Source organism: Sciurus vulgaris (genome assembly GCF_902686455.1).
Source record: "Sciurus vulgaris genome assembly, chromosome: 6".
Classification (NCBI taxonomy): domain Eukaryota; kingdom Metazoa; phylum Chordata; class Mammalia; order Rodentia; family Sciuridae; genus Sciurus; species Sciurus vulgaris.
This window is the reverse complement of record NC_136466.1, coordinates 73,015,128-73,043,097: the sequence shown is the minus strand read 5'-3', so window position 1 is coordinate 73,043,097 and position 27,970 is coordinate 73,015,128. Positions and strand designations below refer to the sequence as shown.

At 36.7% G+C, this 27,970-nt stretch overlaps 1 protein-coding gene across 2 annotated transcripts in view; it reads left to right on the top strand.

Annotated features, from left to right (window-relative positions):
• Positions 1 to 27,970, top strand: part of CTNNA1 (catenin alpha 1) — a 218,666-nt gene that overhangs the window by 47,391 nt on the left and 143,305 nt on the right. For both annotated transcript variants that reach the window (XM_079143939.1, XM_079143940.1), the window contains exons 4-6: positions 15,172 to 15,338; positions 15,995 to 16,114; positions 25,187 to 25,456. In XM_079143939.1, the coding sequence (XP_079000065.1) occupies positions 15,172 to 15,338; positions 15,995 to 16,114; positions 25,187 to 25,456 (557 nt within the window). The remainder of the gene's footprint in view (positions 1 to 15,171; positions 15,339 to 15,994; positions 16,115 to 25,186; positions 25,457 to 27,970) is intronic.

The following is a 27,970-nucleotide window of genomic DNA, read 5'->3' as shown; positions in this document are numbered from 1 at the left end:
TTGGTGTGTGGCTAATGACTATGTTCTGAATAGGTTTAAGAATTGAAAAAAAGTACAGGAGAAAGTGGAAGGGGGCATGGAAATATTTGTTGAGTTTTGCACATATTATCTCATTTAATTTTCAAACCAACTCAGATGGAAGGTGGTGTTTTTATTTTGTAAAAGAGAAAAGTGTTAGAGATGAAGCAACCAAAGTCACATAGCCATCAAATAGTGAAGTTGGGATTCAGATCAATTCTAAAACTTTGCTATGCTAGATAGTGTTCTGGAAGAAAAGTAGTACCTATTCATTAATGTGCTCTTGTAGCATTCTTCATTTTAAAGGAGCAACATGATAGAATATCTCACATCTCTTAGGCTTAAGTTAAAAACAAAAACTCTAGCCTTTTTTAAATGTTCTCTTTCTCTGGGTCTCTTGCTCCTGCTTGCAAGTGTCCTCAGTTCCCACCATCGAAGCCTGTCTTTTTAAGCAGAATTTATTCAAAATATTTGATGCTCCAGAAAGGCATTGATCTTGTCCTGTTCTAATAAAGAATTTTGGGATTTTTTTTTTGTTCTCTTCTTTTTCAATTAGTCCTTGTTATTGTTTTGCACTCCAGAAGAGCTTAAATTTTATCCCCAGCTTAGTCAGAATACACCAGGGGATGTTAGATCTGATTTCATGGCAGATGGTAGTGGGTTCTCTTAAGTTTAATCTCCTTTATATCTTAGTTAAAACTAGATGTTGTGTAGTTGACTGGCAGCAATTGGGACAAAGCCAGACTTAACTATGTCCTAAGCTTTTACTGTTAACCATGAGAGCCTGCACAGATCTCCTGTTTGTTTCCTTGTTTGCCCCTTTGTGTGAAGAGAACTTTAAACTCCTACAAATGTGCTTTATAGACTAATTGACAGTTATCTTTTAAACATTTTTTGATTCATTTTTGCATCTGATTTTGTAAAAATCCTTATTAAAAGAAATCTTGTCAATGTTATTGTCATGTTCCTTTTACAAATATTACCATTGAGCAAAAGATTGAAGACCTTGTTCTTAGCTCTGGGCTTACGTATTTGCCCATAGTTTTGTGAATAGGGAAAATTCAGATGTTTTAATTCATAATGTAGTGTGGTTTTTAATGTATTTTTCATTACTAATATGTTAGCTATGCAATTTAAGAACTTGCCAATATGTTTTTGATCTAAAAGAGAACAGGATAGATGTAAATATGTTTTTTGTTGTAGGTACTAGGGATTGTATTCAGAGGCCCTCTACCACTGAACCACACCCCCAGTCATTTTTATTTTATTTTGAGATAGAGTCTTAAGTTTCTGAGTCTGGGATCTTCCTGCCTCCACCTCCCAAGTCACTGGGATTATAGGCATGCACCACCATGCCTTTCTCATATGTTTAGTTTACCTGGCTTCTTTCTTCCAGTGTCAGTTGTTTGCTGTCTTTGAGCTGATACTATTTAGGAACCATATCATAGTAACTGAAGAAGGAACTTGGTTAGGAATTAGAACTTAGAGGAAGGAGGAGGTTGTGATGAAAAGAATGTTAGAGTTGGTGAAAAATTTGAGAATTAGCATGGCAAGGTTAAGAGATTATTTAAAATAGTCTGCAACAATTTTTATTTGTTCATTTGAATGTAATCTAATCTTTGAAGAGTTTTGAGACTTTTAAAAATTCATTCTGTTTGGCTTAATTTGGGCCCTTACTTTTGTCTTCCAGTTCTTGCATTCAACTGAAATTGACTCCCTTTTTCATTTCCAGCCTGCTCAGATTTTAGCAGAGAACCTTACTTCCTGCTTCTGATAAAACTGGAATTCTTCAACATTGCCAAACTTAGTACTTTAAACTTCATAGAAGCCTCTTCCTACCTTGCATTTACTTTTCATTTGAGGGTACAGGAACTGCCATTTATCTGCTTGGCTCTACTTCCTCCTGTGGTCATGATTGTGTGTGCTCCTGTCTTTGGCCCAGAATATTCATTCTTCAATTAGGAGTCATTAGTGTTCTTTTGTCTCTTCCCTCTCCTAATATTTGTTATTAATTCCAGTTGTGATAATAAAAAGTATGACAGTGCTGGTAGGCACTGTTCTTAGCACTCAGCTGAGTGCTATATGTGTCCTAGAGCATTTGGTTTCATTTCCACAGCAACCCTGGAAAGTGGGCACAGGCAGTGCTTGCTTTGCAAGCTTCTGATATGCACACATTTTCAGTTACCACCATTTACTTAAATACCAACAGTCCCCCAACAACATGGTTCAAAATTTAGTTACCACAGCATATTAATCAACAGTGAGGGTTTGCATAAAGTACAGACTTTACTGTTAGCTCGTAAGTGTACAAATCACCACATAAATAACTGATAACATCATAGTAAGTGACCAGTCATGTCACTTCTTCCAGTTTGTTGGCAATTGTTCATTGTGTATCTTTTCAGTTTATGTAGAGAGTGTAGTTGTGTTGTCCTTCCCTTCCAGCAATAAACCCACTTGAACCATTTTACAGAAGTGGAGAATTAAAAGAGGAAATTAACCAACAAAAAATGAATGTTTGGGCAAAGAAATGAAAAATGATAAACCTTGAATTTAAATTTGAGTAGAAGAAAATGGAAGAAAGAGCTGGATGCAGTAATGTTTATTCTACTGATGTTTAAAACTCTAGGTATGTGCCAAAGGAATTTGCTGGAGACACATTCCTTAACTTATGTGAGGAATGCAGTTGTGATGAAAAGGAAGATGATGTCCAAGAGAAAGTGTTGTCATAAAAAAAGTCACATTAAAGGAACTCCTGGAGATAATTTATGAACTTGAAAATGAAAAGATTGAGAGCTGAATAGGGTAGTGCACACCTGTAATCCCAGTGACTGGATTGAGGCAGGAGTTTTGCAAGTTTGAGGACGGTTTTGGCAATTCAGCAAGATTTTGTCCCAAAAATGGACTGGATATGTGGCATGCAAGCATTGTTAACAGTACTTTTGAGGGTTTTTTTTTTTTTTTTTTTTTTTTTTGGGGTGGTTATAGTTATTAACAAAAAAAAGTTTTTTAACCTTAACAACAACAACAGAACTTCTCAGTGTTCTATAAAGTTTTAATTTAGTATATTAAATAAACATTGACTTTCCATTCTGTATGTATTTGTAATACTAAAGGAGTTTTTAATGTGTTGACAATTTTTTTTTTTTCCCTGTCTGTGCTGGGGATTGAACCCAGTTCCATGCAAATCAAAAGCTCTGCCACCAAGCTACATAGCTATATCTCCAATCTCTCATGTTATCTTAATTGATGCTCACAGTGGGCTATTCTCGACATTTTAGAAAATAGGAAACAAGCTTATAGAGTTCAGTTTTACAGCTGATAAATGAAAAAAACAAAATCTAAGCCTTCAGCTCTTACTACATTTAATGTTTTTCCCCCCTTGTTTATTGAGTCATAATTCACATACCATAACATTCACCCCTTTAAAGTATATAGAAATCCTGGTTGCAAAGGTCTCATACCTCGTCAAGAGTTGAATTTTGGGTGGGTGGATAGATGTGTCTAAAGCAAAGAGAATGTGCCAGATGTGTCCCCATTAGATGTTTCTCTGATAATGTCCCTAATCGTGCCAGGGAGACTAGCATTGATGAGAACTCAGGCAGAGGCTTAAGAAGGTGGAAAGGACCCCTGACCTGCCTGGCTTCCTTAGCTTGTACCTTAGCTTTGCAGAGAGCTACCCTGGGCCCCAGCTGACTGCATGTACATGAGCCAGCTCAATAACACTACTGTAACTACCTACCAAATAAAATCCAGGGTGGGGAAAAAAAATAAAGTATATAATTGAATAATTCTTAGTACCTTCACAAAGTTGTACAGCCATCACCCCTGTGTTATCCCAGACGTTTTCATCACATCTGAGAAATCCTATTATATCTATTAACATTAAATTCTGGCCCCCCTGCTGTACCCTCCGCAACTACTAATGTATCTACTTTTTGTCTTTGGATTTGCCTGTTATGGACATTTCATACAAATGGAATGGTACAATTTATAGCTTTTTGTGACAGACTGCTTTCACTTAGTGTGATTTTTATTTTCTTTCTGTTTTAAAGGCATAGACAAGTTTATTTAACAAAGTAGATACACATTCAAGGAAGAATTGGGACAATCTCAAAAGAGATTTACCCCTTTGGGGTAAAGCAAGCAATGTGCATTCAAGGGAGAATGTGGGCTATATCAAGGGAGAGACAACCATGTAGTATAATTATATAAAGTTTCAGTTATTGCAGCATGTACCAGTACTTTGTTACTTTTATGGTTATATATTTCATATTAAGAATATATTACCTTTTGTTTATCCATTCATTAGCTGATGGGTGTTTGACTTTTTAACTATTGTGAATAACGCTGCTATGAGCATTTATGTGTACATTTTGGGGCATAATAATTATACTTACAGGTATAATTATCAGGCCGTATGGTGACTCAATGTTTAACCTTATGAGGAACTACCAAGCTGTTTTCCCAAAGTAGGTGCACCATTTTATATTCCCAGCATGAAAATGTATGGAGTAAGAGAGTTCCTATTTCCCTGTATTTTCATCAACATTAACTATTATCTTTCTTTATTATTCTAGCTGTTCTGGTAAGTATTAAGTGATATTGTGGTTTTGATTTGCATTTACCTGGTAGCTAATGAGATTGAGCATCTTTTCATGTGCTTATTGGCCATTTCTATGTCTTTCTTTGGAGAGTCAGTTCAAATCCTTGGCTAATTTTACATTGGACTTTCTTTTTTTTCTTATTGAGTAGTATAATTTCTTTATATATTCTGGATACTCTAGATCCTTATTAAATATATGATTTGCAGAAATTTCCTCACATTTTTGGGCTTTCTTTTAATTTTCTCTATACTATCCTTTGAAGCACAAAAGTTTTAAATTTAAGTGATGTGCAATTTATTTTTTCTGTTGTGGTTGACTGGTTTTCTTTTAGAAAGTCATGTCTTGTTTTTGCTAGTGCATCATCACAGTTCTTTATTTTTCTTGTCAGAAAATCTTCCTTTACTTTTAAATTGTCTCAAGGTTTCAACTTTTTCTTTTCGTTTTTTTTGAAAGTGGAGTCTTACTGTGTTGCCCAGGCTAGCATCAAATTCGTGATTCTCAACTAAGCTTCCCAGGTAGCTGCAATTGCAGGCATGCGCCACTGTAACTACGCGCCTCCCCCCTATTCTCCTTTTAAATTTCTCCCCATTTATAAGCTGTCACACAACTCTAGTCCACTTCTCACTTTTAAGACAGCCCTAGCTTGGAGTCTTTAATTCTTCATGCTTCCTTCTTAATACTTTATAATCAAAAATATTGATCCCTGCTTTTATAATTTGCTATTACTCTTTCCTAGGTCACCACTGCAACTTTTTGATACCCCTTTCTGGTCAGGTTTATTATGTGTAATTCTGTTAGATTAATTTTCTCCTTCCATGTGTTTGACTTCCCCTGGCTCATGTATCCTTTATTGAATTGTTTGCCCATGGCCTTTCTATCCATTACTTCTTTTTCTCCTGTACACAGCCCTCACTTTTCAGTTAGAGAATTCAGGTCCCAACTCTGCCTTCTTATTGTATTCCTCAGCTTGGTTCTAAGAATGTAAGTATTGGCATTGCAAATCCTGGTCTATCGTTTACTATTTTGTTGACAGGGATTAAGTTATTTGACGTATGTAAGCATTAGTTGTCTCATTTTTGATTTTTTTTTTTTTTTTTTTTTGCGGTACTGGGGATCAAACTCAGGGCCTTGTGCTTGCGAAGCAAGCACTCTACCATCTGAGCTATCTCCCCAGCCCACTAGTTGTCTCATTTTTAAAAAGGGCTAATGCCACCTACTTTCTGCATGTTTGATAGAATTAAATAAAATATGTATAGTACTAAAGAGTAGATATTTAATAAATTTTGGACATTATGATGTTGTTCTTCATTCTACTTGAGGTGGTAACTCTTAATTCTACTGCCCAAATCCTTCTTATTGCTTGCAAGTTGGGTCCATTTCAGACTACCATGCCTTCCATGAACCTGTTGCTGGCATTTTACTTCTTCACCAAACTGGTTCCTCCTTTGATATCTCATAGAACTCTATGAAAGCATGGGCTGTTTGTTGTGGATATACTGCTACCACCTAAAATAGTCCTTGATGTGTGGTGAGTGATCAAATATTTATTGAATAAATAAATCATCCTTTTTTTGGGGGGTGGTTTGGTACTGGGGATTGAACTCAGGGACATTCAACCACTGAGCCACATCCCCAGCCCTATTTTGTATTTTATTTAGACACAGGGTCTCACTGAGTTGTGTAGGGCCTTGCTAAGTTGCTGAGGCCAGCTTTGAACTTATAATCTTTTTTTTAAATTTATTTTTATTGTAAACAAATGGGATACATGTTCTTTCAGTTTGTAGATGGAGTAACAGCATACCATTTGCATATTCATATATTTACATAAAGTAATGATGTTTGATTCATTCCGTTATTTTTTTCCTCCCCCCCACCCCTCCCACCCCTCTTTTCCCTCCATACAGTCCCTGCTTCCTACATTCTTGTCCCCCTCCCACCCCCCATTAAGTGTCATCATCTGCTTATCAGTGAGATCATTCCTCTTTTGGATTTTTGAGATTGACTTATCTCACTTAACATGATATTCTCCAATTTCATCCATTTGCCTGCAAATGCCATAATTTTATTATTCTTTATAGCTGAGTAATATTCCATTGTATTTATATACCACAGTTTCTTTATCCATTCATCAATTGAAGGGCATCTAGGTTGGTTCCATAGTCTGGCTATTGTGAATTGAGCCGCTATGAACATTGATGTGGCTGTATCTCTGTAGTGTGCTGATTTTAAGTCCTTTGGGTATAGGCCGAGGAGTGGGATAGCGGGGTCAAATGGTAGGTCCATTCCAAGTTTTCTAAGGAATCTCCACACTGCTTTCCAGAGTGGCTGCACTAATTTGCAGTCCCACCAGCAATGTATGAGTGTATCTTTTTCCCCACATCCTCACCAACACCTATTGTTGCTTGTATTCTTGATAATCGCCATTCTTTTTTCTTTGTGTGTGTGTGTTTTGTTTTTGTTTTTGTTTTTTGATTTATTTTTATTGTAAACAAATGGGATACATATTGTTTCTGTTTGTACATGGAGTAACAGCATACCATTTGCATATTCATAAATTTACATAGAGTAATGATGTTTGATTCATTCCATTATTTTTTTCCTTCCCCCCCACCCCTCCCACCTCTCTTTTCCCTCTATACAGTCCATCCTTCTTCCATTCTTGTCCCACTCCCACCCCCCATTAAGAGTCATCATCCGCTTATCAGTGAGATCATTCCTCTTTTGGATTTTTGAGATTGACTTATCTCACTTAACATGATATTCTCCAATTTCATCCATTTGCCTGCAAATGCCATAATTTTATTATTCTTTATAGCTGAGTAATATTCCATTGTATTTATATACCACAGTTTCTTTATCCATTCATCAATTAAAGGGCATCTAGGTTGGTTCCATAGTCTGGCTATTGTGAATTGAGCCGCTATGAACATTGATGTGGCTGTATCTCTGTAGTGTGCTGATTTTAAGTCCTTTGGGTATAGGCCGAGGAGTGGGATAGCGGGGTCAAATGGTAGGTCCATTCCAAGTTTTCTAAGGAATCTCCACACTGCTTTCCAGAGTGGCTGCACTAATTTGCAGTCCCACCAGCAATGTATGAGTGTACCTTTTTCCCCACATCCTCGCCAACACCTATTGTTGCTTGTGTTCTTGATAATTGCCATTCTAATTGGGGTGAGATGGAATCTTAGTGTAGTTTTGATTTGCATTTCTCTTATTACTAAAGATATTGAACATTTTTTCGTATATCTGTTGATTGCTTGTACATCATCTTCTGTGAAGTGTCTTTTCATTTTCTTAGCCCATTTGTTGATTGGGTTATTTGTATTCTTGATGTAGAGTTTTTTGAGTTCTTTATATATTCTGGAAATTAGTGCTCTATCTGAAGTATGATTGGCAAAGATATTCTCCCACTCTGTAGGCTCTCTCTTCGCATTGCTGATAGTTTCCTTTGCTGAGAGAAAGCTATTTAGTTTGAATCTATCCCAGTTATTGATTCTTGCTTTTATATCTTGTGCTATGGGAGTCCTGTTAAGGAAGTCTGATCCTAAGCCAACAAGTTGAAGATTTGGACCTACTTTTTCTTCTATAAGATGCAGGGTCTCTGGTATGATTTCAAGGTCCTTGATCCATTGTGAATTGAGTTTTGTGCAGGGTGAGAGATAGGGGTTTACTTTCATTCTGTTGCATATGAATTTCCAGTTTTCCCAGCACCATTTGTTGAAGAGGCTATCTTTTCTCCATTGCATATTTTTGGCCCCTTTGTCTAGTATGAGAAAATTGTATTTATTTGGGTTTGTGTCCGTGTCCTCTATTCTGTACCATTGATCTACCTGTCTATTTCGGTGCCAATACCACGCTGTTTTTGTTACTATTGCTTTGTAGTATAGTTGAAGTTCTGGTATTGCGATACCCCCTGTTTCATTCTTCCTGTTAAGGATTGCTTTAGCTATTCTGGGTTTCTTATTCTTCCAGATGAATTTCATGATTGCTTGCTCTATTTCTGTGAGGTACGTCATTGGGATTTTAATTGGAATTGCATTGAATCTGTATAGCACTTTAGGTAGTATGGCCATTTTGACAATATTAATTCTGCCTATCCAAGACCATGGGAGATCTTTCCATCTTCTAAGGTCTTCCTTAATTTCTTTCTTCAGTGTTTTGTAGTTTTCATTGTAGAGATCTTTTATCTCTTTGGTTAGATTGATACCCAAGTATTTTATTTTTTTGAGGCTATTGCAAATGGAGTTGTTTTCCTCATTTCCCTTTCAGCTGTTTCATCGCTTGCGTATAAAAATGCTGTAGATTTATGCGTGTTGATTTTATAGCCTGCTATTTTGCTGAATTCATTGATGAGGTCTGGAAGTTTTCTGGAGGAGGTTTTTGGATCCTCTAAATATAGAATCATGTCATCTGCAAATAGTGACAGCTTAAGTTCCTCTTTTCCTATTTGTATCTCTTTCTTTATTCTGCCTAATTGCTCTGGCTAGAGTTTCGAGGACAATGTTGAATAGAAGTGGTGAAAGAGGACATCCCTGTCTTGTTCCCGTTTTTAAAGGGAATGGTTTCAGTTTTTCTCCATTAAGAATGATGTTGGCCATGGGCTTAGCAGAAATAGCCTTTACAATGTTTAGGTATGTTCCTACTATCCCTATTTTTTCTAGTGTTTTCAGCATGAAGGGGTGTTGTATATTGTCAAACGCTCTTTCTGCGTCAATTGAAATAACCATATGATTCTTATCCTTAAGTCTATTGATATGATGGATTACGTTTATTGATTTACAAATGTGGAACCATCCTTGCATTCCAGGAATGAACCCCACTTGATCATGGTGCATAATTTTCTTAATATGTTTTTGGATACCTTTTGCCAATATTTTGTTAAGAATCTTTGCATCTATATTCATCAAGGATATTGGTCTAAAATTTTCTGTCCTTGATGTGTCTTTTCCTGGTTTGGGTATGAGGGTGATATTAGCTTCATAGAATGAGTTCGGTAGGGTACCCTCCTTTTCTATTTCCTGGAATACTTTGAGAAGTATTGGAATGAGTTCTTCTTTGAAGGTCTTGTAGAACTCGGCTGAGAATCCGTCTGGTCCTGGGCTTTTCTTGGATGGTAGATTTTTAATAGCTTCTTCTATTTCATTGCTTGATATCGATCTGTTTAAATCGTGTATGTCCTCCTGGTTCAGTTTGGGAGGAGCATATGTCTCTAGAAATTTGTCAATGTCTTTGGTACTTTCTATTTTGTTGGAATACAGATTTTCAAAGTAGCTTCTCATTATGTTCTGTATCTCAGTGGTGTCTGTCGTGATATTTCCTTTTGCATCATGTATTTTAGTAATTTGAGTTTTCTCTCTCCTTCTCTTTGTTAGTGTGGCTAAGGGTTTATCTATTTTGTTTACTTTCTCAAAGAACCAACTTTTTGTTATGTCAATTTTTTGAATAGTTTGTTTTGTTTCAATTTCATTGATTTCAGCTCTGATTTTAATTATTTCCTGTCTTCTACTACTTTTGCTGTTATTCTGTTCTTCTTTCTCTAGGGCTTTGAGCTGTAATATTAGGTCATTTAGTTGTTGACTTTTCATTCTTTTCTGGAATGTGCTCCATGCAATGAATTTTCCTCTTAGTACCGCTTTCATAGTGTCCCAGAGATTTTGGTATATAGTATCATCATTCTCATTGACCTCTAAGAATTTTTTTAATCTCCTCCCTGATGTTTTTTGTTATCCATGTTTCATTCAATAGCATATTATTTAATCTCCAAGTGTTGGAGTAATTTCCTTTTTTTACTTTGTCATTGATTTCTACTCTCAGTCCATTATGATCTGATAGAACACAAGGCAGTATCTCTATTTTTTTGCATTTCCTAAGGGCTGCTTTGCACCATAACATATGGTCTGCTTTCGAGAACGTTCCATGTGCTGCTGAGAAGAAAGTGTATCCGCTTGTTGATGGATGGAATATTCTATATATGTCTATTAAGTCTAGGTTATTGATTGTGTTATTGAGTTCTAAGGTTACTTTGGTTGGATTTTGTTTGAAAGATCTATCTAGTGGTGACAGTGGTGCGTTAAAGTCACCCAGATTTATTGTGTTGTGGTCTGTGTGATTCTTGAAATTGAGAAGGATTTGTTTGATGTACAGGGATGCACCACTGTTTGGGGCATAAATATTTACTATTGTTATGTCTTCCTGATTTATGTTTCCCTTAAGCAGTATGAAATGTCCTTCTTTATCCCTTCTGACTAACTTTGGCTTGAAGTCCACTTTATCTGATATAAGGATGGAAATCCCCGCTTTTTTACTGAGTCCATGTGTGTGGTAGGTTTTTTCCCATCCTTTCACCTTTAGTATGCGGATGTCTTTTTCTATGAGATGAGTCTCTTGCAGGTAGCATATTGTTGGGTCTTTCTTTTTAATCCATTCTGCCAGTCTATGTCTTTTGATTGATGAGTTTAGGCCATTAATGTTCAGCATTATTATTGAGAAATGATTTGTATTCCCAGTCATTTGGCTTATTTTTGGTTTTTAAGTTGGCTTGGTTTCTCCTTTGAGTGGGTTTTTCTCTAAGGTAGTTCCTCCCTTTGCTAACCTCCATTGTTGTTTTTCATTTCCTCCTCATGGAATATTTTGTTGAGAACATTCTGTAGTGCAGGCTTTCTATTTGTAAATTCTTTTACTTTTGTTTATCATGGAAGGATTTTATTTCATTTTCAAATCTGAAGGTTAGTTTTGCTGGGTATAGGATTCTTGGTTGGCAACCATGTTCTTTCAGAGCTTGAAATACGTTGTTCCAGGCCCTTCTAGCTTTTAGAGTCTGGGTTGATAAGTCTGCTGCTATCCATATTGGTCTCCCCCTATATGTAATCTGATGCTTTTCTCTCACGGTCTTCAAAATCCTATCCTTATTTTGAATGTTAGGCATTTTCATTATAATGTGCCTTGGTGTGGATCTGTTGTGATTCTGTGCATTTGGTGTTCTGTAAGCCTCTTGTATTTGATTTTCCATTTCATTCTTCAGGTTTGGGAAATTTTCTGATATTATTTCATTGAACAGGTTGTTCATTCCTTTGGTTTGTATCTCTGTGCCTTCCTCAATCCCAATAATTCTTAAATTTGGTCTTTTCATGTCGTCCCATCGTTCTTGGAGATTCTGTTCATGATTTATTACCATCTTCTCTGTTTGGGAGACTTTATTTTCAAGATTAAATATTTTGTCTTCAGTGTCTGAGGTTCTGTCTTCCAAGTGGTCTAGTCTGTTGGTGATGCTTTCCATTGAGTTTTTTATTTGGTTTATTGTCTCCTTCATTTCAAGGATTTCCGTTTTGTTTTTTTTTTTGAGAATCTCTATCTCTTTGTTGAAATGATCTTTTGCTTCCTGCAGGTGCTCTTTCAGCTTATTGGTATTATCATTTATTGCCTGCATTTGCTCTCTTATCTCATCCTTTGCTTCGCGAATCATCTTAATCATGTATAATCTGAAGTCCTTTTCTGACATTTCTTCTAACATACTGTCATTGGATTCTGTTACTATAGAATCTAGATTTGTTTGGATCATTTTCTTCCCTTGTTTTTTTCATGTTGTTCATGTATCTTCCCCTCTAGCAGTGCAGATCTGGCGTATTGCAGATTTCCCCCTACAGGCTTATAGTGGCCCTATAGGTTTCCCAAACCCGTTCTTTAAGGGGAGATCAATATTAGCAGTGCCCAAATCAGACACTCCTAGACCAAATAGCCCCTATGGGGACAATAACAAAATTGTCATAATAAACAAAATGTGTTCAAATGTTATCTTTGGTAAAACAAACAGGTTTACAATAATGTCTGCAGTTTCTCATGGAGGACAAAGAGGATGCAGAGGGATGAAGAATATGGCTGTTAATGGGATAATAAAAGAATATACAGAAGTTCTAGAAAATAGAAAGGGTGAGAGTGTAATCAAAAGAAATCGGATGTTAGCATATAAATAAGGGAGAAAGCGACTCTGAGGGAACAGGTAAACAGAAGGAAAAGAAAGCAAGAAACGTAAAGAAATAAAAACTTAAATTTTTTTTTTTAAAAAGGAGAAAAAAGAAAATCTACTGTATAACAGTCATATACTAATGAAACCTCCCAGAGTTCAGTAGCCTGATGTATGAGAGGTACCTGACAATGAGCTTCAAGCCTCCAGCAGGTGTCTCAGGATGGGATTTGCCCCACCCGAAGATCGGAGCTAGGGCTTCCAGGATTATCCAAGATGGCTGCTCTGGCTTCCAAATGTGTTGGCAAATGGGGAGCTGCAGCTCAGGGGTGGACGTGGTCAGCTGGAGGTCCTGGAGACAGGATGCAGTTGGTCCGGCAGTGGTCCTGGAGGTCGGGTGTGTGTGGTGTGGTTGTGGGATCCAGGAGGCCGGGTGCAATCAGTCGGTCTGGGTTCCCGGTGATAGGGCACAGTCAGTTGGTCTGGGGGTCCTGGCGGCAGGGAGCAGTCAGTTGATGTGAGGGCCCCAGAGGCAGGGAGTGATCGGTCGGGCTGAGGGATCCTGGAGACGGGACTCGGTCAGTCTGGCCAGGGGTCCTATAGGGCCTGGCTGTTGTCTCAAAATGGCGGCAGCCACGTGTAATCAAACCTGCAGGTACTGTGACGGTGAACTTCCAGGCAGCAGTAGGCAGCTGGTTCTCCCCTGGCGGTTCGCGGTCAGTCTGCTGGCAGCTGTCGGACGATCCGGAGGTGAACCTCGAGCGTTGGGTGATGGATAGGGGTAAGGCAGGCGATGGACAGGCGAGAGGCAGGCAAATGGCGGATGATAGACGTCTGACAGTGAGAAATCTGCTCTCAAAAAAGGCGTCGATATGCTGACAGATTGCAGGTGATCACAGATCACAGGTGATCACAGCAGACAAATGGGGTAAAGAGCAGGGGATCGATAAGCAGCAAGAACTGCCTCACCAAGAAACAGATATCCTCTGCTTGAATCCGGCGTTGCGGAGCGACAAGGAACGCAGCCTCCCTCTAGACTGCCATCTTGGATCTCCTCAGAACTTATAATCTTTTTTCCTCAGCCTCCTGAGCTGCTGGGATTACATATGTGCAACACCACGCCCAGCTATAAATCATCTTTTAAAATGCCATGAGATATCATTGTTAATGCTATGAATTTACATGATTGCCTTATGTATCTTTCTAAAGATGTACATGAAGCATATATCAAATGTAAGAAAACCTTTCAACTGTAAAGTTCTTCATCATGAGTTATTTCTGACGTGATAAATATGCAGAGCTTTCCTTTACTTTTGGTATTCTATAGTGCTTCTAAGTCTGAGGTATGAATATAAGATATCTAACTTTTTTACCATCTAAGCTCATATTGTACAACTAAAGTTGATAGAGGAGAGTTTGACAGGTGTGTTGAGAAATAGTTTAGGTTCTTGAAAATGGCCCTTAAAAAACAAAGCAAAAAACATTCAGAAATGAGAAAGAGACTGGTTTTTAAGCTTTAATCTACAGTGGATATACTCAGCCAAGAAAGAGAGTAAGTGCTTTTCTAGGAACCCAAAGATAGCACCATACAGGTACCATCAGAATACCAGCGGAGAAGCCATAGCCCTGGCCTTCTATGTGCTTCCAAAGTATAAGAAGGAGGTACAGCCGAGCATGGTGGTGTACTCCTGTAATCCCAGTGGCTGGGGAGGTTGAAGCAAGAGGATCTTAAGTTCAAAACCACCCTCAGCAATTTAGGAGGCCCTAAGCAACTCACTGAGACCTTGTCTCTAAGTAAAATATAAAAAGGACTGGTGATGTGGGTTAGTGGTTAAGTGCCCCTGGTATCAATCCTTGATACCAATAAATAAGTAAATAAAAATTTAAAACTCACAGATTATATACATTTAGACTTTCATATTTTTCTGCTTAAGATTCTATCATAAACCTTCACATTTTTCATATGTTAATAGTTGCGGTTGTAGGCTACATCATAGTTTACTTAACTAGATACCTATTGTTGAGCATTTGAGCTTTTGTCAATGTTTTACCATAAGAGAAATGAAAGAGTCAGTGACTGAACTCTGAATTTTCTCATATCAAATCATTTTTGTTAGGATTACAGAAACTGGATAGTTGAGATGGTTAGGGAAGTATGGTGGTCCTACCTACTGGTGATTGTATTTCTGAATTATTCTGTGGATGTGAGGGTAGATTATATTGAATTAGTCTTTTTTTCTTCTCCCCTTCAAATCTTATATTTAAAATTTTTTTTTAGGATACGTATAATAATCCTTTTTGGAAAACATTATCATTAGTTCAAAGGGAAGAAGTATTTTAAGTCTTTTGATAGTAGTGCAAGTCACTTCTTGGATATTTCGCTTTCAGTGGTACTATATTAGAGTGCTTGTTTCTCTGATAGTTGTTACCTTAAAAAGAAGAGCAAACAACAAAATAATGACCCTTAAACTAAATCTGTGAGTGAAATATAGAGAGTTTGAACTATTTTTATTTTTTAAAGTATACATCAACCATTCATTTTATTCCCTGCTGAGGTTTTTTTTCCCTCCTCATTCTGTAAAACAGGAGATTTGATGAAGAGTGCTGCAGGAGAGTTTGCAGATGATCCCTGTTCTTCCGTGAAGCGAGGCAATATGGTTCGGGCAGCTCGAGCTTTGCTCTCTGCTGTTACCCGACTGCTGATTTTGGCCGATATGGCAGATGTCTACAAATTACTTGTTCAGCTGAAAGTTGTAAGTATGGGTCTGTGTTTGTAATTTGTTCTTTTTTGTATATCACAGTGAAGCTGATGCTGGCCATTCTTAGTTCAGCAGTCCTCAGAATTTAGTTTGTTTTTGAACTTGATTTATCTAAATGGACTGTGGATGTTTTTGTTTAATTTACACTTACTTTCAGGTATACATGATCTAGGCTCTCTTATGAGCCAATGTTGTCTTGGTGGTACTAATGAAGAACTTGTAGCTAAGGAATTATTTTGATTTTTTTTTTTTTTTTTTTTTTTTTTTTTTTGCGGTGCTGGGGATCGAACTCAGGGCCTTATGCTTGCAAGGCAAGCACTCTACCAGCTGAGCTATCTCCCCAGCCCGGACTTCTTCTTTTTGAAGTACTTATTAAACATTTCCTTGTATTGGTAGAGTTCCAGAATTAAGAAACTAAGATACATTAAATTATGTACTTCTAGGTAGAGACCAATATCATAGTGTCCTTTCTACCTTCTATAAAGCACCCATGTAATAGGAAGTCCATGGCAGCTCAAGAGATTTAACTTTGAATTGCTTTCTGAGTAGTTGTTAAAAAGAATTAAGAAAAAAAAAATTCTCAGATACCATACCATATCATTATCTGTAGAATAGTCAGAACTTTTGTTTTTTGGGGTTGTGTTTTATAGGTGGAAGATGGTATCTTGAAACTGAGGAATGCTGGCAATGAACAAGACTTAGGAATACAGTATAAAGCCCTGAAACCTGAAGTGGATAAACTGAACATTATGGCAGCTAAAAGACAACAGGTACAGTCATTATTTGGGGATATTTTAAAATTGTTTATTTTATATTTAGTGGGGAAAAACCTGTTTTGTCTAAGTTTTGTGACAGTACCATTACCTTCCTCTGCTAATGTAGTTTAATTAAAACACTTAAGCTAAGATATCATTTCAGTATTGTGCTCTTTACAGAGCTATAATTAAGTTGTATTCATGTTATCCTCCCATTTTAATTCTTGTGAAAATTTTAAGTAGTTTATCATTTTTGATGAAGATTGTATATAGGGAGGTGATTGGCCTTTGTTATATGTGTTCCAGGATTAATGTGAGTTATTAGTAGAGTTTAATTTAGATCTTTAAAAAACATAAACAAGCTAAAACATATTAAAGTTATCTTTACATCTGAGACCCTCTTGTGCTCTTATTAATCATTACTAGTAGTTTTTGTTGTATGTGGCTTGGTTCATTGTCTTATTTTTTCAAGCTCCAAAACCTCTTTGATATTTTTGCTGTTGAGGTCTTTGAAATCCTTCCTCTGTCTTTTCTGTTGGATACTTTGTATTTTAGGTTTGTGTTCTGCCAGGAGGATACATAGGTTGCCATCCAGCTTTTTACAACTTCTGAAGTACTGAGGAAACATATTCTACCTCCCCACCCCTACCTTGGTGCTTAGTGATTGAACCCAGGGCCTTCTGTACTCTAGACAAGTGATCTATCATTGAGCTATACCTGCTACCCACCAACTACTTTTCTTATTTTAAAACATCTGAAAGGATGAGTTGTTATTATTAGCTAATACTCTTATCAGTTAGAATACCTTGTACTGTCTGTACAGGAATCCCAGCTCTTATCTCCTGGAATAGTGGGGTGGTATTTTTTCACTGACTTAGGTTAAATGACTTCAGGGTTGTTAAATTTAAGAACTTTGCAGAATCATCAAGGATTGGGGCTGTTGACATTTTCAGCATGCTGTCCTCGGTGTGCTGGATGGCTGTAGATGCTCTAAGTATGATTTTTGCATATATTAATGTGTCCGATGAGAAAAGAGAATTTCTTTTATATGTCTCTTTTTGTGCAAACAGCCTAGCAGACTTGTCCTGAATCTGAATTGTGCAACATGCCTATGCTGTTTTTTTTCTTTGCACATTATGTGCATTATAGTTGTACATAATGATGGAATTTTCTGTTACATATTCATACTTGCACACAATATTACAGTATAATTTGACCTCAGTTGTTCCCCAGCACTTCTCCCCCCTCCCTCCTTCCTCCCAACCCTGGTTGCTCTCCTTTACTGATTTCCCACCACCCCCACATTTTTTTTTTTTTTTTTCCTTTTTTCCCTCTCTAGTTTCCACATATGAGAGAAAACATTACTCTTGACCTTCTGAGTTTGGCTTATTTCATGTAACATAATGGTCTCAAGTTCTATCCATTTTTTATTTGCAAATGAAATAATTTCATTTTTCTTTATGGCTGAATAAAACTCCATTGTGTGTACATGTCACATTTTCTTTATTTGTTGATGAACACCTAGACTAGTTCCATAGTTTGGCTAGTGTGAATTGTGATGCTGTAAACATGGGTATGCATGTATCACTGAAGGATGATGACTTTACTGTTTTAGAATAAATACTGAGGAGTGGTATAGGTAGGTCATATGGTGGCTCTGTGCCTAGTCTTTTGAGGAACCTCTATACTGATTTCCAAAGTGGTTGTAGTAATTTATAGTCCCACTATAAGTGCTAAAGTGTTTCTTTTTCTCCATATTCTCTCCAGCATTTATTATTGTTTGTTTTCTTGATGACTGCCATTCTTACTGGTGTGAGATGAAATATCAGTTTAGTTTTAATGTATATTTCTGTAATTGCTAGTGATGAATGTTTTTTCATGATTTATTGTCCATTTTTATTTTTTTTTTGAGAAGTGTCTGTTTAATTCATTTACCCATTTATTATTTGGGTTATTTGATTTTGTTGGTGTTTTTTTTAGTCCTTTATATATATTCTAGATATTAATCCTCTGGCAACATGCCTATTCTTCACTTATAATTCTGAGAGGAAAGACATTACCATGCCTGCCTCAGAATAATCAAGACAAACCCTAACCTGGGACAGGGGTAGTAAACGTCCTGAGAGTCAGAACACTCCACCAAAGCTCTGATAGGAGAAAATGGGGTTCGAGGTGGGAGTGGGGAATTGATATGGGTAGGCAATTTACTGTGACTGCGATAGATCTTTCATTTAGGAAAGAAGGTGGTTAATGCTGTAAATGTCTAATATATATGATAGCCTCAACTTTGGAGTTTTAGTCATTTGATTTTATTTACACTAGTATGGAACATCTAACCACAGTACAGAGAAAATTAAGCTTAATAATATGTATGCAGTAGTTAATATAGTGCTAGATACTAAGAAATTCTTCCTCAATGGGCAGTTTGTGAAGAGTAGGTTACTGCTCATATTTTAAGTCTTAAGATTTGACCATACTAACTGTACCAATGAAATTCTGTTTTTACAAGTTGATTGTACTTAATATTAACATGATAATATAGCTAGATTTGGTGTACTGCCTGATAACTTGGACTCAAAGTACTTTGTAACAACTTAGTCTTATCATATCCATTTTATATATATTTTTATATATATTTTATATATATAAAATGGATATGATAAGACTAAGTTGTTACAAGACTGATGACAAAAGCATTATATATACATATATATGTATATATATAAAATTTATATATAATAAAATTTTTTTTAAAACTGGGACTGATTAATCCTAGAACTTGTTTAATAGAGTGGTAATTCTATAAATATGTCAAGGTGGCCAAATTATGTTTATAATTTAAATTTCTTGATACAGATTCTCATTTGAATAGGTGAAATAAATTTTATAACTTAAAAATAAAATTTGGTGAATAGTTCTGTCCTAGAAACTTAGTCTGATCTTGGCTTAATGAGATTTATTTAGGTAATGTAAAGAACATTTAGACTAGCTTACTATTGTGCATCTTTGAAAAATGGTAGAATAGGTAAGTAGATGGTGTTTTGAGGTATAACAGTGCAGAATTTTGTACACAATTGGAGGAACTTATTGGAAAATAGTGCTGAGTATTAATTCTGTGGGCTCTAAATTCATTAAGAGTTCCTTGTTGGGGCTAGGGTTGTGGCTCAGTGGTAGAGCACTTGCCTAGTATGTGTGAGGTACTGGGTTCCATTCTCAGCACCACATATAAATAAACAACAGTTCATCAACAACTTAAAAGAAATAAAAAAAAAAGAGTTCCTTATATGTGAACCCAATATATATTAAAATGTAGCAGTAGATGTCAGATGTTTTTCAAAATAAGGTGACATAAAAATCTTAGTTTTTGCATACATGTTGTATAATCTTTTTGTCCCTCAATATCCCCGTTTTCCATCCTTGTTCTCCCTGTTTTATGCCCAGGGTTGTAACATGTCTGGATGCATCACTGGGCTCCTTTTACCCTGTGATTCATTGTTAGGTTTGGCCAGTGGGAGCATAAACAGAAGGTTAGAGATAGGAGAGTGAAGTTGGGGTGTTTTCCATAGACCCTGTACCTTCTATGGCTCTGGCTGGATCCAAAGGCAAAGCTCCTGGGTTCCTTCTCCCAGGGTTCTGTTGACCGCTGCCTCCTCATGTCCCTTCAGACTTGTGTCCTAACAGCCTCATGGTTTCTCTGTACTTTTGTAACATAATTCCTTTGAATTGTCTATTTTTATTTATTATCTTTTTTTCTGTTGAGATTTTGAGTTATATATGCTCCCATTTCCAGTGTTTGTAGTATGTTATGGTCTTTTAAAAGTTGGCCTGATTCTTTAACCTTTAGGCTTAACCTTCTACAAGAAAATCCATTGAATAGACTGGTCGTGGGCTCCTGTGTGCTCCCTTTTCACAAAATGGCCTTTCATCGAACTTGGACCTTCATGTGTATTCCTAGCTATTTTCTTGGGAATTAAAATTCTATTCATTTTATCCTAAGGGCCCAACCTGTTGGAAACTTTACTCTGGGTTCTTCCATATTCAGCTTCATTCGGGTACTGTCTGCTAGTTTCCTTCAATAACCAGTCATGTTTTCCCATTCTGTGTGTTTTCTAATAGGTCTTTCTCTGCTGTATGCTTAGACCATTGGTCTGTTTTCACTTGACTTTTTCTTCTTTCCCCAGAAATATTATGTGATAATTTGCTTCCTCATTGAATCTTTCATCTTTGTAGGCAACCTTTGTCCAGGAAAAAGTAGTATTTCCTCAAGACTGTGGCTCCCCTTTAGCTGCCCTAGTATCATTTAATAGCAGTTACTCATTAAAGAAAAACCTCATGTCTGCAGGTTTTTTGGAATTTATCTTTTTTGTTCTTGGATATGACATGGTAGTCATGATGACATTGCTGACAATAATAATGAACAAAATACTTTGTTGGAATTATTCATTGTTAACTCTAACCAAGTGTTTACTATGTGCCAAACACTGTTATAAATCTTTTTTTTTCCCCCCCCTTTTTCTTTGCAGTGCTGGGGATTAAAACCAAGACACCATGCACTGTAGGCAAGTGCTCTACCGATGAGCTACATCCTCTGCCCTGTTACAAATCCTTTATAAACACAAAGTGAATTTAATCTTCATAAAATAGTAAATAGGCAGATACTATAATTGCTTATATGTTAATTTTTATAGATTTAAGGAACTGTAGCACAGAGAGGTTAGGTAATCTGGCAAAGTTTTTCACTTAGTAAGTGGTGAAGCTAGGATTTGAACCTAAGCTGTCTGGTTTAAGAACAGGAATTTTGTCTTGTTTCATTGCTCCTAGAATCCTTAGTGCCTAGATTTACTACTTCTTAATAATTGTTTGTTTAATGAATGCATAAACAGACTATTTGCTATATACTGCCGATCCATTCTGGAGTGGGAATTCTAAGTGTGACTCTAATTTGTTACTTTCTTGGGCTAAAATATTGTTTGCTCACTAGAAGTGTTGCATTTCTATTAGCCTCTAGGCTCTACTTTGACTGTGAGGATATCTTAATTCATTTTCTGTTGTGTCTGAATAACACATATTGGGTGATTTATAATGAATAGATGTTTATTTAGCTCATAGTTCTGGGGGCAGGGAAATCCAAGAGCATTCCTAGTTGATCTGTTCAGCATCTAATGAGGACCTTTTTGCTGCATTCTAACATGGCAGAGGGTATCTGTTGTCAAGAGAAAGATTGAGTCTCTTTTCCTTTTTTAAAACCACTGATGCCAACATGGGGTCCTACCCTCATGACCTCATTCAATCCTAATTACGTCTCAGAAGTTTCACCTTCAAGTAGGATTAACATGACTTTGGATATTGTTTTCAACAATGAACTTTTGAGGGAATACATTCAAACCATAGCAAAGTGTAAAGGTGATGGCAAAGTTCAGCGTGAGCTGGCATGAACCTTGGTTTCTGTAAGGAGGACTCATACTTTCAACTCTGGGCCTCTAGAATGCCACAGACTGTTTTAATGTTCACATTTCATTCATCCATCTGCAGATAACTTACTGAGATATTTAGAAGAACCTAATGTCTCTTTTTTCTTAGCTAGTCTATAAACTCTGCTTTGCATGATTATTTTTCTGAAAACTTGAACAGGTATATTGATAATTTACTTGTAAATATGGTCATATGAATCCAAGACAAGATATCTGACCAAATTTGTGTCTGACTATAATTTTATTTTGTTAATAGGGAAATGAGAGAAAACTCACTTGAATTTCCATCTTTTGGGTATAGATAGTGTTATACACTGATGAAAAGTTAGCCTCTATTTCTTGGTCATTGAATGGAATGGATAATTCAAATTGTTACTTGCGTTCTTTCCTCGATTCGTTTCCTGTTTGGCGGTTCCTGAGTTGGCTCGAATCATAACTAGATTGGTGAAGTTGAGGAATCATTAAAACTAAGTTAAACCACAAGATTCTAATTTTATTTTATTTATTTATTTTTTAATTATTATTATTTGGGTACCAGGAATTGAACTCAGGGGCACTCGTCCACTGAGCCACATCACCACCCCTATTTTTGTATTTTACGTAGACAGAGTCTCACTGAGTTGTGTAGTGCCTTGCTTTTAATGAGGCTGGCTTCGAACTTGGTATCCTCCTGCCTCAGCCTCCAGAGCTGCAGGAATGACAGGCATGCGCTATCATGCCTGGCGGGATTCTAATTTGTTTTTAAACATTTTTTAGTTGTCAGTGGACCTTTATTTATTTTTATTTTTATGTGGTGCTGAGGAGCGAACCCAGTGCCTCACACATACTAGGCAAGCACTCCATCACTGAGCTACAACCCCAGGCAAGGATTCTAATTTTATAGGTAAACTATTTATTATATTGCTTAATAACTCTAATCAATCTGGATTATTTATCAGCCATATATATCTTGAAAAGTTTACTTTTTAAAAATTTTTTTAGTTGTAGATGGACACGATATCTATATTTTTATGTGGTGCTGAGGCTTGAACCCAATGCCTCACAGGTGCCAGGTAAGTGCTCTACCACTGAGCCATAATTCTAGACTGGAAAGTTTACTTTTGATTGATTTGTTTTTCCTGGTACTGGGAATTGAACTGAGGGGTTTTACCACAAAGACATATCCCCAGCCATTTAAAAATTTTAATTAGCAAGGGTCTTGCTAAGTTAAAGAGGTTGACCTTGAACTTGTGGTATTCTGCCTTAGCTTTCTAGTTGCTGGGATTATAGGTGTACGTCATTGTGCCCTGCATTGATTTGTTTTTATTACAATTAATAATGATGCTCATTGTAGTGTCTGGTTTCCTGTCTTTACATACCAAAAAACTAGTTTCTTTGGGCTAAGATACTTCTAAAGAAGAGAATACAACCCTTTTGTAGTAAGGATAAACAATAATACTTAGTTGTCATTTTCATCACAGATTAAAATATATCACCATTCTTGGCAAATAGGAGTCTATCAGAGAAAAGTTTTATAGTGAGGGCAAGACATTTAGAAAATGCCACAGAAGAACATGTGCACCAACTATTTAAGCATAATGGTTATCTATAACCCCTCATCATAAGTCAAATCTTGAAATAATGACCAGTCTCTAAATCCATAGGAACCTATTTTTTAATATGTAGCTTAATGTAATCTTTGGAAAAATAGAAGTTTATCATGCCAGACCAGGAAGTGACTTGGGGAAGACAGGTGTTGGATAGTAATTTTGGTAGCTATTAACTTGAGGTGACCACAAGTATCTTTGGTAACCTTTGTGCTAATTATCAGTTCCTGTTGGTAACTTGAGTCTTGAAATGATTTTGTAAATCCACAAAGTCCTGTTTCTGAATATTTAGCCTCATGTATTGTGCTATAGGGCATTTGAAGTGCTGTGAGCTATTACTTGCAAATTCAGATTCCAAAGGAGAAGAGACTTCCAGGATGAAAAGTAAACTGTCACACTACACAAGATTTGAATAAAGATGTAAACCCTAAAATATATACTGAGATGAAGGTTCAGAAAAAAGGAATCCAGTTTGATGCCTGTAATGTGTAACTAGGAATTCATATAGAAAGATGAGCCATTAAGTAGTTAAGTCACACTTTAAATTGAGAAACTGACTTTGCCTTTTTAAGTTAGTATATTTTCCTCTTATTGTTTGTATATGCAGTACTCATAAACATTTAAATTTGTACTCTAGGATTCAGTTGGTGACTGTAATAGTGAAATTCTGTGATCACATATAAAATAGAGTGATCAGGTAAAGTTATCACCTATGTTCCTTCTCTATGATGGTGAACAACATTTACCAAGTATTCCCCGCCCTCTCAACCTCCCTTGACACCAGGGATTGATCCCAGGGACACTTAACCATCGAGCCACATCCCAGTTGCGCCCTCCCTCCCTCCCCCCCCATGTTGATAGACCTTTATTTTATTCATTTATTTATATGCAGTGCTGAGAATTGAACACAGTGCCTCACACATTAGCCAAGCACTCTACCGCTGAGACATAACCCCAGCACCCCCAACCACCTTTTTAAATATTTTTTTTAGAGACAGGGTCTTGCTAAATTGCTAAGGCTGGCTTTGAACTTGTAATCCTCCTAGCTCAGCCTCCTGAGTCACTGGGATTACAGGTGTGCACCACTGTGCCTGACCCAAGGACTATTTTTTCCCCCTCTTTGAGTCATTTCAGTAACAATGGGATACCAGAAATGCCCCTTTCTGGTATTGCTTATTGTTGGTATCACTTAACTGTCACCGCATATCTTCTCAGCCTACCAGTAGATGCTTTTAGTGGTAAGGATGCCAGGAACCTCACATCATCCTTTTATGGGATCTGTAATGGGGTAGAGGAAATTGAAAAGGATTTTTTCACTTAAAATCATATCTATACAGAATATTATAATCATGGATTGAATGGATTTTATTGTGTAAGGGAAGTATGTTTCTATGTCTTATTCTTTGAGTTATCAAGGGGAGGGGAGTTAACGTACTTGTGAGAATAGCTGGCTACATCCTCACCTAGGTGGTTTCTATAGTTCACAAACAACTGTTATTTCACTCCAGATTTCCCAAAACTCTTCTAATGAACTTGTGTAACTTAACAGATCTTTATTATCTTACTTTGTTTAAATGTGTGTCAATATGATTTTTCTATTTTGGTTGGTTGGAATAGGTACATATATCTTTGTATAGTTATAATTAAGATGCTAAGCACTTTTATGTTTTTATTGTGCTGTGCTAGGTGCTTTACATTTGTTATCCCATTTATTCCCCCAAACAATAAAAGAACTACTGTTACTGCTCATATTTTACAGAGTGAGAAGCCAAGCACAGTATAAAAAGTCACAATAGCCAGGGAAAAAGTAAACTAGGTTATTTAAATTAAGATCTGTGTGATTACATAGCTCAAACTCATAACATATTAACCCATACTTCTTCCTTTGTGATTAACTTTCCAGTCAAATTGTTAATGAAAATATCGTATCTGATAAGTGGAACTCTTAACTTTTCTGCCTGTACCAGCAAATTTTCATGTGACTCTAACCCACATAAAGAATGCTCCAATTTCTTATTTTACTCTTGTAGGAACTGAAAGATGTGGGCCATCGTGATCAGATGGCTGCAGCTAGAGGAATCCTACAGAAAAATGTTCCGATCCTTTATACTGCATCCCAGGCATGCCTACAGCACCCTGATGTTGCAGCCTATAAGGCCAACCGGGATTTGATTTACAAGCAGCTTCAACAGGCAGTCACAGGCATCTCCAATGCAGCCCAGGCTACTGCGTCAGATGATGCCTCCCAGCATCCGGGTGGTGGAGGAGGAGAATTGGCATATGCTCTCAATAATTTTGATGTAAGTTACACTTGGGAGGAAACTTCAGGCTCTTCACCAATCTGCAGAAGATGACGCTTAGATTTGTGATATCAGTAGAAAAAAATTGTTATGAATCATCAGTCTACTTAATCATAACTTGGTTTAAAGCATTTACTTTTTTCTTAGTTTGAATTTCGGGATTCTTTTATGCAATGTGTATTTCCTATGAGGTCATTCTTTTCTTTTTATGGTCCTGGGAATTGAACCCAGGAGTGTTTTACCACTGAGCTACATCCCAAGCCCTTTTTATTTTGAGAGGTCTTGCTAAGTTGCTGAGGTCCTCCCTTACTTGTTGAGGCAAGCCTCAAATTTGAGATCCTCCTGCCTCAGCCTCCCCAGTCACTGGGATTATGGGTGTGTGCCACCACACCTGGCTATGAGGTCGTTCTTTATTGAGGATATCAGTCTGGTTCACTTTAACCAAGATTAACATTAAATTATTTTCTTAGCATAATACCACATATTATATGTATATACAGCCCTGTGTATTCAACTCTAATGTTAACTTCTTTGATGGGTTTTGTTTTTAATTCCTACCCACAATGCTTCATGGCTTCCAGTAGATGGCAGCAGTTTAAGATTTTTTTTTATAAGGATATTTTCTTCTGTTTTAAACCACCTGTTGGGGTAATTTCTTTTCTTTTCTTTGCTTTTTCTTTTCTTTTCTTTTCTTTTCTTTTCTTTTCTTTTCTTTTCTTTTCTTTTCTTTTCTTTTCTCTTCCCCTTCCTCCCTCCCTTCCTCCCTCCCTCCCTCCCTCCCTCCCTCCCTCCCTCCCTTCCTCCCTTCCTTCCTCCCTCCCTCCCTCCTTCCCTCCCTCCCTCCCTTCCTTCCTTCCTTCCTTCCTCTCTCCCTCCCTCCCTCCCTTCCTCCCTCCCTTCCTCCCTTCCTTCCTCCCTTCCTTCCTTCTTTCCTTCCTTCTTTCCTTCCTTCCTTCCTTGGAAAATTATGTTTCAGGTATCCTTTCAGAATAGATATGTTCGGGGTTTGGAATCAATGCAGTGGAGTGCATTTTGTTTTTAACTTTTTTTTTCTTTGCCTTAATGTTTTGTCTTAAATCCTTTACTTCTACTTGGGTAACTGATCATTGCTGGTGTGCATGTCTGATTTAGGATAGTCTTTTCCTTGAGGTTATTTATTTATTTATTTTTCCTTGGTGGTGCTGGGGATTGAACCCAGGGCCTTATGCATGCAAGGCAAGCACTAGCACTCTACCAAATGAACTATATCCCCAGTCCTAGGATGATGTTTTCATGAAGCACGAAGGTAGTGTTAAGTCTAAAGACTTAGAATTAGACTTAGAATATTAGAATTGAATTTTCACCCTGGAGCCTTAAACATGAAATAAAATACTCATTTATAACAAACTCTTAGGCTGCTTCTTTTTTTTTAAATTTATTTTTTATTCTTAGTTGTCAGTGGACCTTTATTTTTATTTATATACTGTGCTGAGAATCAGACCCAGTGCCTCACCCATGGTAGGCAAGTGCTTTGCCACTAAGCTATAACCCCAACCCCTAGGCTGCATCTTATAACTTACTGGAACTGTTGTTTTCTCCTCCTCCAATCTCTTTCAAGTTAGGTGTCCTGACTAAAGTAGGTGTCACTTTTTACCTTAAGTAATATCTGTAATATAATATCAGAAACAACTTAATTTCTTAGAATCACAGTTTCTTCATTTGTAAAATGAGAGGTTGTACTAAATGATCTGAGGCCCATCGTGACTCTGATTGTATTATAATTCTGTGACCATTCATTCTTCATTTCTATTGGCCAGAAAGTATTTTGTATTCAGTTTTTATCAGGGAAATCCCGAATAACCAAATTTGGTAAGAAAAATGGTTAAGTAAAATATGTGGATTAATAATAAATTTAAAAATGAGAGGAGGGTATGAAAAATGGTGGAATGAGACAGACATCATTACCCTATGTACATGTATGATTACATGAATAGTATGAATCTACATCCTGTACAACCATAGAAATGATATCATGTACTCCATTTGTGTACAGTGAATCAAAATGCAGTCTGTAAAAAATAGAAAACAATAAAAAAACAATAAGTTTAAGATATTATATGTTCAGTTTCAAAACTGAGGTTTCTTTGGAAGGAAAGGAAAAAATGTTTACTTATTTGAAAAGGTTAAGCTTTTGGTAGAAAAAAGTTGGCATTTAAGTTGAAATTAATAAGGACATAATCCCTATAAAGAAAAATTAAAGCCAAAGTAATTTGCACTGAAGATTATCACTGTACATGTAAATGGTATCAAGTAGGGACATTGATGGTCGAACCTGCACCTATAGCTTACTTTTGTCTAGACCACACTCATTATTTGGAAAACTGTGTTTAAGTGGAGTCAGGAGGGAAGGGGAGAGAACAAGGATTCATTCTTACTGGAGCAATTATACCTCTTGATCTCTTAGTGTATACTTGTTGTCTTTGAGGAGGAAAGTTTCTAATTGAGACACAACAGGATAAATTTGAGACTGAATTG